Source organism: Belonocnema kinseyi, chromosome 9 (assembly GCF_010883055.1).
Source record: "Belonocnema kinseyi isolate 2016_QV_RU_SX_M_011 chromosome 9, B_treatae_v1, whole genome shotgun sequence".
NCBI lineage: Eukaryota > Metazoa > Arthropoda > Insecta > Hymenoptera > Cynipidae > Belonocnema > Belonocnema kinseyi.
Window position 1 is genome coordinate 48,262,836 of NC_046665.1, and position 12,709 is coordinate 48,275,544.

General features: G+C 32.5%; 1 protein-coding gene across 5 annotated transcripts in view; it reads left to right on the forward strand.

Moving 5' to 3' along the window:
• The window catches only part of LOC117179615 (heat shock factor protein-like), a 46,137-nt gene that overhangs the window by 7,772 nt on the left and 25,656 nt on the right, over positions 1 to 12,709 (forward strand). For all 5 annotated transcript variants that reach the window (XM_033371606.1, XM_033371605.1, XM_033371609.1 and 2 more), the window contains exons 2-4: positions 2,644 to 2,752; positions 3,224 to 3,348; positions 3,540 to 3,875. In XM_033371606.1, coding sequence (XP_033227497.1) covers positions 2,644 to 2,752; positions 3,224 to 3,348; positions 3,540 to 3,875 — 570 coding nt within the window. The remainder of the gene's footprint in view (positions 1 to 2,643; positions 2,753 to 3,223; positions 3,349 to 3,539; positions 3,876 to 12,709) is intronic.

The following is a 12,709-nucleotide window of genomic DNA, read 5'->3' on the forward strand; positions in this document are numbered from 1 at the left end:
CATAACTGTCTAAGATTTGCCCCTGGTCTGTACAATTTAAAAAGTTTTTGAAGCCAGTAAAGTCTAAATTACAATTTATTTTAATGATTTGAACCAAACATGTGAAATTTACCACCGTGTCTATCATTTCTCGATGTTCCACAATTAGCCAAAAATATGTTACTTGTTGACGCATGCGGAAACTTTTTTTGATCTTAGATAAGCGAATTAACGATGCAAGAAAGATAAGGAATGTAAATATTTTCATATCAAAAGCAAAACAAGAAATGAAAATCAGCTTTAAAGTGTAGGGAGAAACTATTTTGGAAATACGATTGTGAAAAGAGCTGAACGTTTTTAAACTTTTAGCAAATATTATTTGCGCATATTTAAAAATATTAAAAATATTTGAGAATCGTTCAAAACACGATCAGAGTGAGATTAAAAAATTGTAAATTTTAAAACTGAAATTTTTTTATTTCGTGTAATCAAAAATTAACTGAAAATTGAAGCACTCAAAAGTGGAAATATTTGGAATGTTAAGCATATATCATGGAAGCTTTAAACACTTTTTAATTCAACAATTTTAAATTAAAGGCTGTTAAACTGCAAAACGTTAAAATTTAAACTTTCAGAAATTTCCCCCTTTTACCTCATATTAATAAAAATGTTAGAAATAAAAAATATCCCTCTTCCAATTCAGTACCAATATGAAAATAAAAAGTTCTCTTATTTCATCTGAATTTTGAAAATAACAAATTTGAACCCCGGCCACTCAATAAAAATGTTTTTTTTTTTTAAATTTGCTTTTTCCAATTTAGAGAACGTTGACAACGAAAAATTGCTCCCTTCCAAATTCGATGATAATAAAAAAAATTCTTCAAATCAAGAAAAAGTTTAAACCAAAATTTTTTCCCTTCAAACTCGATAAAAATCTTAAAACAAAAAATATCCTTCTAACTCAATAAAAATGTTAAAACTTTTAAATTTTCATCCTTCAATTGAGGAAAAATTTGAAAATAAAAATTCTTTCCATATATTTTATAAACACGTTAAAGATACAAAGTGGCCTCTTTCAATTTAGAAGAAAAATTTGGAAATAAAAAATTATTTCCTCAAACTCAATAAAAATGTTAAAAAGGGCCTCTTCCAATGCAGAAAAAAATTTCATCCCTGTCAAACCAATACAAATAAAAAAAGGGCCTCTTCCAATTTAGAAAAAAATCAAAATCAAAATTGCATAGCTTGCAACTCATTCCAACTCAATTCCAACTCATTTCAAACAAAATTCTTCCCTTAAACTTACTAAAAGTGAAGGAAAAAATTGAGGATAAAAATTCTTTCCCTATATTTTATAAACGCGTTAAAAATACAAGTTGGAAAAACCGGAATTCCAGTTTTAAAAACGAATAAAAATATTACAGTAAAAAATTACTTTATTAGAATTATATAAAAGATTTCAAATAAAAACTTCCACCTTCAACTTAATAAAAATACTCCAAAGAATAAATGGCTTTTTCCAATATAGAAAAAATGGTCTTTTTCATTTCTGTAAAACTGTTAAAAATCAAAAAAAGTGCCCCTCTTCCAATTCAAAAAAATTGTAACCCAAAATTTAATCCATTCTAACTCAATAAAACTATTGAAACAAGAATGTCCTCCTTTGCCACTAAAGAAATATTCAAAAAAATATAAATTTCTTCTGCCAATTCAACAAAAATTAAATTTTCGCCGTTTCAAAATGAATAAAAATGTTGAAAATAAAAAATTTCCCTCTTCCAAAAGGCTTGATAAGCCTTTTGCTCAATAAAAATGAAAAAAGCATACATGTAATCCTAAGACAATCCTAGGGTATCGAAAATGCTACACCGTTTACCTTGGCGGCTTAACGTTTCTTAGAATTTCTTTTAACTAAAGAACATAAAAAGGGCACAGTATCGAGGTTCTGTGAAAATTTCATAATTTTTGCCTTTTGATTAATAAACTAGAGCCTTGAAAGTATGAAAGAAAAGAGAAGTTTATAAAGTTTCAATCAGACGTCAATTTTCATTGGTAATTTATGTAAACTTTTTTACTTTTAACAGATTTAGAATCGTTTTGTAAAATCCTTTATTATTCAATTTTTAATACACGAACTGCAGTTCAGCTTAAAAAATAATTAATTAATTTACATTTGCAGTTGATGAACTTGAAACGTTTTTATCAAAAAATTCAACAAAAGTAAAAGATTTTATAATAACGCATTGTAAACCGAATTATTGTATAAGTGAAGAAGTTAATAATAATTGAACTTAAGATTTAAACATATGCTGAAATTGACCTTATTTTAATTTTCATTATATCATGTGACATGAAATTTGCGATGGATACATTTTTCTACAAATAATTGATAAAATTCCCCTTTAAGAATAACTTAACTCTTATTTTTCCGCTATTTCTGGATCTAAACAAATTCCCGGTTTCCTGGTCCAGTGGCTACCCTGACAATCCTCAATTTTTCCGTTCGCATAAACGATTGATCCAACGTCCTCTCCCATAAAAATACGAGGTGTTCAACGTCCACAGGGCAGATAAAATTTGAGAAAATCCAAAAACTGAAGGGATGAAATTATAAAAAAATTATTCTCTTCCCTTAGAAATTTAAATTGTGTTTTTATTTTACAGAATGGCAGGAGTTTCTTTATTAGGAACCAGGCCCAATTTGCAAGGGATCTATTGCCACACTACTACAAACACAACAATATGGCCAGCTTTGTGAGGCAGTTAAATATGTGTATGTATTTCCGTTCTCGTTGAGAAGATTTTCATTGGCATCATTTTTCGAGAAGTGCGACCGCGTGATAGTTATAAAATTTTTATTTATTTCTTATTTCAAAGAAACCTTTTAAGCATGTTTAGGATAGTTAGTTAAAACCTAATAACAGTTTTAATTGTTCAATTATAAATGTGATGGGGGCTATACGTTTCACTATTTTTAACATTTCTCAAATGAGTCCAAGACCTGCAATTTAAATTTCAATCTCCTTGAAACATCACGTCTCTAAGTGTATACTTAAATACATAAATTAGTCGAATCTTTGAATGTGAACAAATATTTTTAAAATGGGACTTGATGTCGATGGTTGAAAGAATAAAATCCCAACTTGCTTGTGCCGGAGCTGTAAGTTAATATAGACTTGTATTAAAATTAAAAATAAACGCATTTTTTCTATCGGGTTCTAATGAACTTGCTCGCTATTTTCAGACGGGTTTCACAAGAAAGTTTCAGTTGAATTAGGTGGTTTGAAGTGTGATAGGGACGAAATGGAATTTGCACATCAATACTTTTTGAAAGGACATCCATATCTGTTGGATCACATCAAAAGAAAGGTTAACGATTCTCACTAAATGCATTAACTTAGTAGATTAAAGAATAGATCTTCTTCCCTGCTATCTGTAAAGTTTAACTTTTTAAAGTTACATTTCGAAACTAAATCTTCATTTCAAAATAAAATTTCTATTATAATTGAGGGTACCTACTTTCCTAAAAACTAAGGAACTATTTTTTCAAACGACTGTAGATAGCAACAGCGAAGATACTGGACCCATCGATCACTTCAGTGAAGCCAGAACTCATGACGAAAATGTTGACGGAAGTGAGAAGCATGAGAGGAAAACAAGATCATTTGGATTCAAGACTGGAGAATATGAAGAGGGAAAATGAAGCCCTTTGGAGGGAACTTGCGGTTTTGAGACAGAAACATCTGAAGCAGCAGCAGATTGTCAATAAATTGATTCACTTCCTCGTCACCATTGTACAACCATCAAGGGGTGGTGGACTTTCTGTTAAGAGGCGATATCCACTCATGATAGACGATTATAACAGGCAGCGTAGCAAACAAAGTAAAATGAGCAAGGTAATTTTTCGAGGATCGATCTTCTTTTTAACTAAATAATGATCAGGGATCATAGCGGTTCAGTAGTTGAATCTTAATTAAAAAATGAGATTTTTCCGAAAAAGAGGGACTTCAGCAAGTTTTTTACCCATTTTTTGTTTGAAATTCTTTTCTTTTCGCAAGCTTTAAAAAATCTATTCAACACTTGAGAACTTTTCAGTGATAAAAATAGATCAGGAAAAATTTCAAGATCAATGACTAAAAAATACTTATGTTTGAATTTTTTTAATGTATTTTTTGTCAGTAGGTAGATTTTGATTCTTTATTCTCATCACTTTGTTTTCTAGTGTATTCTTCTCAGTGCAGAATCCTTTGGTTGAAAAGTGTTCTTACTTAATAATTCATATTTTTTATCAACAATTTTATTATTTGATATAAAATGGAATTATTTGTTTACAAATTTAAATATTTGTTGAAGATTTAACAGCTTTGGTAAAAAGTCATCCCTTTTGGTTGATAACACAGGCCGACAAAATTTGACAAAAGTCAAAAGCCAGAAAGCAGACCAAACATTTCCTAAGGATTTTGATGCGCCGAATCCGAGTTCAAAATTGCTCCTGTATGTCAGGTTTTCAAGAAATCCTAACATAAAAGTGCAAAAAACGCGTGTTTTAGCTGTTTTGAGGTTATGTAACTCTACAAGAAAACTGTCTACCACAAAGCTAATATGGAATTTGAAAGTACTAATCTTCCCCTTTCAAACCTACTTGGATTTATTAGGATATCTTTATTTTTCACCAAAATATTGTTATTTGGAATTTTTTATCTTAGCGTTTTAACCCATTAACGCTGAGGTGTTCAGATTTATACAACTTTATATTGCCGGTGTCAGTTTTTTGTTATAACCTCTAGGAGATCCAATATGGCGGCCACAATTTAGGTCTTTAAAAAAGAAAAAAGGATCCCGCACAAAATACCAACAAAAAAGCGCACAGTGGTTTGGAACCAAACTTTGCACATTGATAAAACAATAAAAAATATGGAACCCGTGTTTTCATTTCTACGGAAACCGTTTTCTAGGGGTAGAAACCACCCCTAACAAGCCACAAGCATGCTAACCCACCTGACTCTGGGAATAATAAGTTTAGTCGCATATTTTTCTTAGAATAATGAAGTTCCATGTCACAAGTGGGTTAACCCACCCACCTGCTAATCCGCCTAAACCCAGAAATCACCCCTACCAAATCATTAGCAGACGAACCCACCTAACCTTGGGAGCAGCGAATTTAGTCGTTTACATTTCGTGAAGTAATAGAATTCCACACTACAAATGGGCTAACCTTGAAATGAAATTTTTCAATTTAGCGTATTACCCCATTAACGCCGAGATAGTATGCCATCGTCCCTTGAAAATGTTATCTGGGGAAAAAGACACGCTGAGACCCCGTAGGATGAGGGCCCCCGGCGGGGGCCTACATGGATGTTCCACGCGTGGAAATTCTATGAGGCCTCCCGTCGAGGGCCCAACTCGGTTGCCCTCACGGATAAATTATTCAAATTTCACAGTCCAAAGGGTGAATATTTTTTCAACACCACAAATTTTAAGGTTTCATGAATTCAGACTTACAAGCAATGTGTTTTTGTCAAAAATTGGTGACACTTTTTTGAAATTCGAAATCGCACAATGTGGATGTTCCATGGAGGCCCCCGCTGGGAGCCAGCTCGATTGCCCTCACGGATCAACGATTAAAATTTCAAAGTCCAAAGAGTGAATATTTTTTTGACGCTACAAATTTTATGGTTTCATGATTTCAGACTTGCAAACAGCGAATTTCTGACAAAAATTCGATTACACTTTTTTGAAATTCGAACTCTGACAATATCGATGTTCCATGGAGGCCCCCGCTGGGAGCCGGCTCGATTGCTCTCGCGGATCAGCGATTCAAATTTAAAAGTTCAAAGGACGTATATTTTTTGACACCAGAAATTTTAAGGTTTCATGAGTTCAGACTTACAAATAAAGATTTGCTGTCAAAAATTGAATGACACATTTCTGAAATTCGAACTCTCACAATATGGATGTTCCATAGGGGCCCCCGCAGGGGACCAGCTCGGTTGCCCTCACGTATCAACGATTCAAATTTTAAAGTCCAAAGGGTGAATATTTTTTTGACGCTACAAATTTTATGGTTTCATGATTTCAGACTTGCAAACAGCGAATTTCTGACAAAAATTCGATTACACTTTTTTGAAATTCGAACTCTGACAATATCGATGTTCCATGGAGGCCCCCGCTGGGAGCCAGCTCGATTGCCCTCACGGATCAAGGATTAAAATTTCTAATTCTGAAGGGTAAATATTTTATATCCTAAAAATGGACATAAAAAATACGTTTTAAAATATGGTTTATGCATTCTAAAATTTCAAAAAACTATAAATACATCTGTCCCGAAAACAAATTTTTTGTCTGGTTTTTGAAAGAAAAAATTCTAAGTTTCATCTTTTATGAAAAATTTTAAATGTTAATTAAAAATTACATTTCTTGTAATTATAAAAATTTTGAAATTAGCCTACATCGTGAAAAAACAAAATATTATGCGAAGAAAAATTGTAATTGATTTAAAGTATTTAATAATTATTTTATTGATATTTCTGTTAACAGTTCGTGTATTTTACATTTACAAAACATCGCACAATAATAAATAATTAGAAAAAGAGTACTTAAAAGTTGGTACTTTAACTTTTCTAAACTGTAGCTTATGAGGATGGCTTTTTCATCGAGTTTCAACTTGTAGATTAAGCGCAGTGGTTAGCACTCTCGACTGCTAGGCGATAGATTTAGGGATAGATTATGTAGGTTCGATACCCCATAGCGTTAGAAATTTTATTTGTAATATAATGTTTGAATATGTAATATATGTATTCACTCTAAACAGGACTATTAATATCTACAGACAAAATAATTGCAATCAATTAATATTTATTTTTTATATAACTTTTTTGTCATATGGTTAGAGTGTAGCAGTGCGGTACTCCTTAGCACTGACGCAGTACTGCCGCCCATGGTGAATTTCCTATTGGAATAGTACTGTGCTAGTAGCGATATCCAGTGCTGGCCCAACACTGACTGCCCAGTATAAATTGTATTATGATCCCAGAGATATGCCAGTATAGGTGCCAGCACTGTCAAAAAAAAAAAAATATCAAGAGGGCTTTCATGGTGGCAACCATGAGGGATCCATGAGAGCAGCCCATGCTGGGCCCCTATGGATTATCATGTCGTTTCCATAAGGAACCACGTCTGGATTGCCCTCATGGATTCCACAAGGCATGAGGGCAATCCATGTGGACCTTGACGGGGTCCCCTCCATTTTGCCACACGGGTATGATTCATTAAATATTGTAAAACTTAGGATTTTCCATCTTACTAAGGCAAGACTCAATATTTTCCAGCCGCTTAAGGCTGCACTTCGGATTGTATAGCTAAGCAAGAAAGTACTTAATATTTTTCAGCCAATTAAGGCAAGACTTTAGATTGCCCAACCAATTATGACAAGCCTTTGGATTTCCCAGCCAATAAAGGCAAGACTTTTTATCATTCAGCCAGTCAAGACAAGACTTTGAATCGTCCAGCCAGGCAAGGCAAGACTTACGATTGCCCAGCCAGTTAAGGCAAGACTTGGGATTGTCCAGCTAAGCAAGGAAGTACTTAATAGTTTCCAGTCAATTGAAGCAAGACTTTAGATTGCCCAGCCAATAAAGGCAAGACTTTGTATCGCCCAGCCAGTCAAGGCAAGACTTCGAACTGTCCAGTCAGTCAAGGCAAGACTTTGAATCGTCCAGCCAGTCAAGGCAAGACTACCGATTGCCCAGCCAGTTAAGGCAAGACTTACGATTGTATGTCCAATGAAGGTGAAACTAATTGCTTGTTTTCTTATGGAAACTGACAACATTTTCTGGGAAATAATCCAAATGAGATTTGAGAAAATGTAATTTCATACTCATCAACCAAACTAATCTTTTAAAATTCTTGAACATACTCGATACAATAATTCTAAACTTTGGATCTCGATTGTTCCCTAAAAATTTCTGTACAACATCTTTGAAACTCAACCATGCATCCTTTTCAATAGATGTCATGGTTTTGATAAAATCATCTTTGATAAAGTCATCATCTTTGATAAGTTTTCTTATATCAGGCCCAACAAAAATACCTCCCTTAACTTTGGCATCACTTAAATGCGGAAATGTAGATCTGATATAATTGAAACATTCTCCTTCGGTGTTTAGGGCTTTCACAAATTGCTTCATTAACCCTAGTTTTATATAGTGGTGACCATTTTATATATACTGACCAACTGTCCACTCTAATCTGTCTTGCCATTTCTCCGTTATCCAATGTTCATCCCTTGCACGACTGTCCCAATGCAAAGAAAATAAGGGTATTTAATGTTTCCTGATTGTAAACCTATTATAAGATTTATCATTTTGAAGTCATGACAAATAAGCCAACTATGGACATTGTATTTTATCTTTATCAGGAGTAATTGGAAAGTATCGTAAGATTCTTTCAGTGTAGTTGAGTGACCTACTGGAATTGCAGCGTACTTATTTTCATTATGTAATAGCACTGCTTCCAGACTCTCTGTAGACGAATCTATGAAAAGACGCCAATCCTCTGGCGTATATAAGTTTATTTTATATAAATTAATGAGTTCTTCGATATTATTACAATACACAATACCACTGTCCTTTGAAAAGTACTTGATAAACTTTCCTCCTCTATTTGTGTAAACAGTTACTCTAGTGCCAGGTAATAATAGTTTCCTCTCTTTGAGTCTTGAAGTGTAAAGCTCAGCTTTATCTTTTGGAAGATCAAGGTCACGCATAAAATCGTCTAATCTTCTTGCTTAAAAAAATTTAGGGCTTTCATTATCTGATTCTTCCCAAGAAGAATCTTCAGTTGCATTAGGATCGTCAGTATCCATTGATTCGTTAGTTGATCGGTCACTTTTGTTTTCAGAGTGGTTTCTAATACCAATCTTGGCTGTTATAACACTTTTTACATCAGGGTAAACGATCTTCTCCAAATACTTTTTAGAAAAACCTCCTGTTTTTCATAAGCAAAAGTAACAATCAGTATCATGATCGTTGGGCTCACTCCAAACAGGTGGTTGAATAACAGTCTGCGTCTTGGTACTTTCATTTTCCCAATTTAACAAATTTAATCTACAAGCATGCCAAATTGAGGTTGGTACCCACGGTTTATCCAAATTTTTCATTGAAGTCCCATAACAGTTGAAGTATGACGTGTTTATCGAATCATTAATTGATCGACGGTATTTCTCCTTTTCATACTTTCCACAAACGTGACAAAACGTATTAACTTTCTTAGCGCAAGGAGTTATCGAACTCATTTTTTTTCTTATAATCAACAGTAATGTAGTAATTCTAAAACTCACTATATACAAAAATCACGATCGACACGAAATGTAACCTCTAGACAGATTTTAATTACAAAAAGAATTTTATTACCTACGCATCCAACCGTTAGACCGCCACTCAAACGTGATCTTTAACACGGAAAGATTTGTAGCAAAAAACGAATTTCATCACTTACGCATAACACGTCATAAAAGCGTCGCCAGCTCAGTGAGCCAGCTAGGGATCGAAGAGTCACTGCGCCGTAGAACGGCGCGCATATACAGCGAATGTGAACATTATAATGCACACAGAGTGCGCAGTAGCATTCCGCGCAGTCCTTCTTTTGTTTTATCAATATGCGAAGTTTGGTTCCAAACGACTGCACGATTTTTTGTTGGTATTTTGTGTGGGATCCTTTGTTCTTTTTTAAAGCCCTAAATTGTGGCCGCCATATTGGATCTTCTAGAGGTTATAACAAAAAATTGACACCGGCAATATAAAGTTGTATAAATCTGAACACCTCAGCGTTAATGGGTTAAAACGCTAAAATAAAAAATTTCAAATAAAAATATTTTGGTGAAAAATGAAGATATTCTAATAAATCCAAGTAAGTTTGAAAGGGGAAGATTAGTACTTTCAAATTCCATATTTGCTTTTGTGGTAGACATTTTTCTTGTTCGGTTACATAACCTCAAAACAGCATTAAAATCCTTCGGAAATGTTAGGTCTGATCTCTGGCTTTGAAATTTGTCGGCCTGTGTAATTAAATTGTTTTGCTGACAATTCGTCGTTTAAGGTTAAAAATTCAACTAGTTTAGTATAATATATAACTATTTGGTACAAATTAATATTTTTGTTGAAAATTCAACTGTTATTCGGTTTGGGCTAAAATTCCAATCAATTTGATTGAAGTTTTTTCTTCATTGGCTGAAAACTCTGGTTTGGTCGAAAATTCAACTATTTTTATTTAAATTCGCCTCTGGTATCAATTTTAACTTTTCTGGTTAATAATGCAACTTTTTGGTAGAGAATTAATCTGTTTTGGTTAAGAATTAAACTATTGGACTTTTTAAATTGATTGGACACTTTTTAATTTAAAAAAAAACATATTTTTGGTTGAAATGTCAATTATTACCTTTTTTATTGAGAATTCATATTTTTTTGTTAAAATTTTAATTATTTGGTTGAAAAGTTAATTCTTTTGTTGAGAATTCATATTTTCAGGTAGAAAATTAAACCGTTTTTTAGAAACTTCGTCTCTTTGGCTTGAAATTTCAACAATTTTATAGAAAATTTAAGTATTTGATTAAAAGTGTATACATTTGGGCTTGAAAATTGAACCATTTCAGTAAAAAAATTCAACTATTTTGTCGAAAATTCATATTTTCGGGTTGAAAATTAAATCTTTTTGTAGAAAATTGATCTTTTTGGCTTGAAATTTAAAATATTTAATTAAAAATTCCTATTTTTTAGTTTAAAATAAAACTGTTTTGTAGAATGTTTGACTTTTTGGCTTGAAGATTCAAACATTTTTTAGAAAGTTTGTATCTTTTTTGAAGGGAAATTATTTCTTGGTCGAAGATTCATCACCCTCACAGCATGAGATATCGGCGGGATATCCCATTTATCTCCCAGAATATCGTGGGCATATCCGAGGAGATCTTAGGGATCATTCACAAATTATGTAACGCGTTTTTCTTTTGTTTAAATAAAGGTGAGAATATAATTTCCGTGAAGTTAACAATGATACAGCGATATGGAAAAAAGAAAAACGCCTTACGTACTTTGTGAATGATCCCTTAGGGATATCGCAAATAATATCCTACAGGGCGGAAATCTCGATATCCCTGGAATATCCCAAGGATATCTCATAATATCCTGAGGATATCCCATTAATGTCCCAAATTTATATGCTAAGGATGTTCCTAAAATATCCCAATTCTATAATTTAGTATATTAGTGGAAATTTAAATATATCTACTGGCAATTATATTTATATTCAATTGTATCATTAAAATAAGAAATAATTTAACAATATTAGCTATTTTCCGGAGATTTGATACAAAATGAAATATTATTAAGTACAATAATAGTAAAGTTCGCTCGAACGTTACTTCCGGGTAAATTCCATCATGGCTGTTATTGTGCGAAAACTAGCGCGCTCTAATAAGTGACACTTTAACCAAAATCAGCAATTTCTCGAATATTCCAGCGAAATGATAATCAATTGTCATTTACATTATACAAGCGAACGCGGTACATATTAGTTTAATTGTTTTTTTTAATCATAAAAACTGATTTTGCGGTTGACAAGTGCGATCTCTAAATTGCGCAATTTAGATTTTACAGGTACAATAACAGCCAACTTTTAAAGTGTTAGGAAGTGAATTATTTTTTATTGTAAGTAGGCTGTTATTAGTTATGAAACTTATTTGCATTAATAATTTTTTGCTAATTATACTGACATAGGAATTTGAAAGAAGCTGAATATTGGAGATTTGTACAAAGTGTTATTTTTTTCAAACGGATGTTTGTAAAGCTTGATGTTTTCAGGCATTCTACTTATTTTAATAAATATGCATTTCAGAAATATTGGATTCCATTGCCAAAATTGTGTATATCTCACGCAGGACAATGAGTGGATATCGTACTGGCCGGAAATCTCGATATCCTTGGAATAAGCAAAGGATATCCCGGGAGATTTTTCAGGATATCCTATATCCTGCCGAGATATCCTAGGGATATGCCAAGGATAACATTTTGTTACGAGGGCACTGTGGTTGTACTTTGTTGGAAATTCAATTGAGCAATTTTGTTGAAATTTCAATTTTTTGAATAGAAAATTCAATCGTTTTGTTGAAAATTCATATTTTGGTGTTAAAAATTAAAGTTTCGTGAAAAATTCATGTTGTTTTGAATATTAAAAAATTTGGTTAAAAATTCGTATATTTGGCCTCAAATTTGAATTATTTTATAGACAATTGGTCTTTTTGGCTTGAAAATTCTGCAATTTGGAAGTTTTGTACCGCCTTTGATTAGAATATCTTTCTTGGTCGAGGATTCATCTTTTTGGTTAAATTTGTTCGAACATTTACATTTTCTGGTTGGAAATGTAACTATTTTGTAGAAAGTTGTCTTTTTTGGCTTGAAAATTTACCAATTTGATTAAAATTTTGTATCTATTCCAACTAAAGTACCGTCCTTGGTTCAAGATTTATCTCTTTGGTTGACTTTGGTTAAAAATTCAGAAATTCGGTTTTGTAGAAAAATATTTTTTAAATAATTTTTAAATATTTTGTTAAAGGGTAATTACTAGGCAGTCTGATAAATCCATGAAAAATGAAACACGGAGACGTTTTTTTGGCCAAAGTCGGTTTTATTTTTCAACATACTCTCCTTTTAGGTCGATACAGCGAGTCCAACGATTTTCT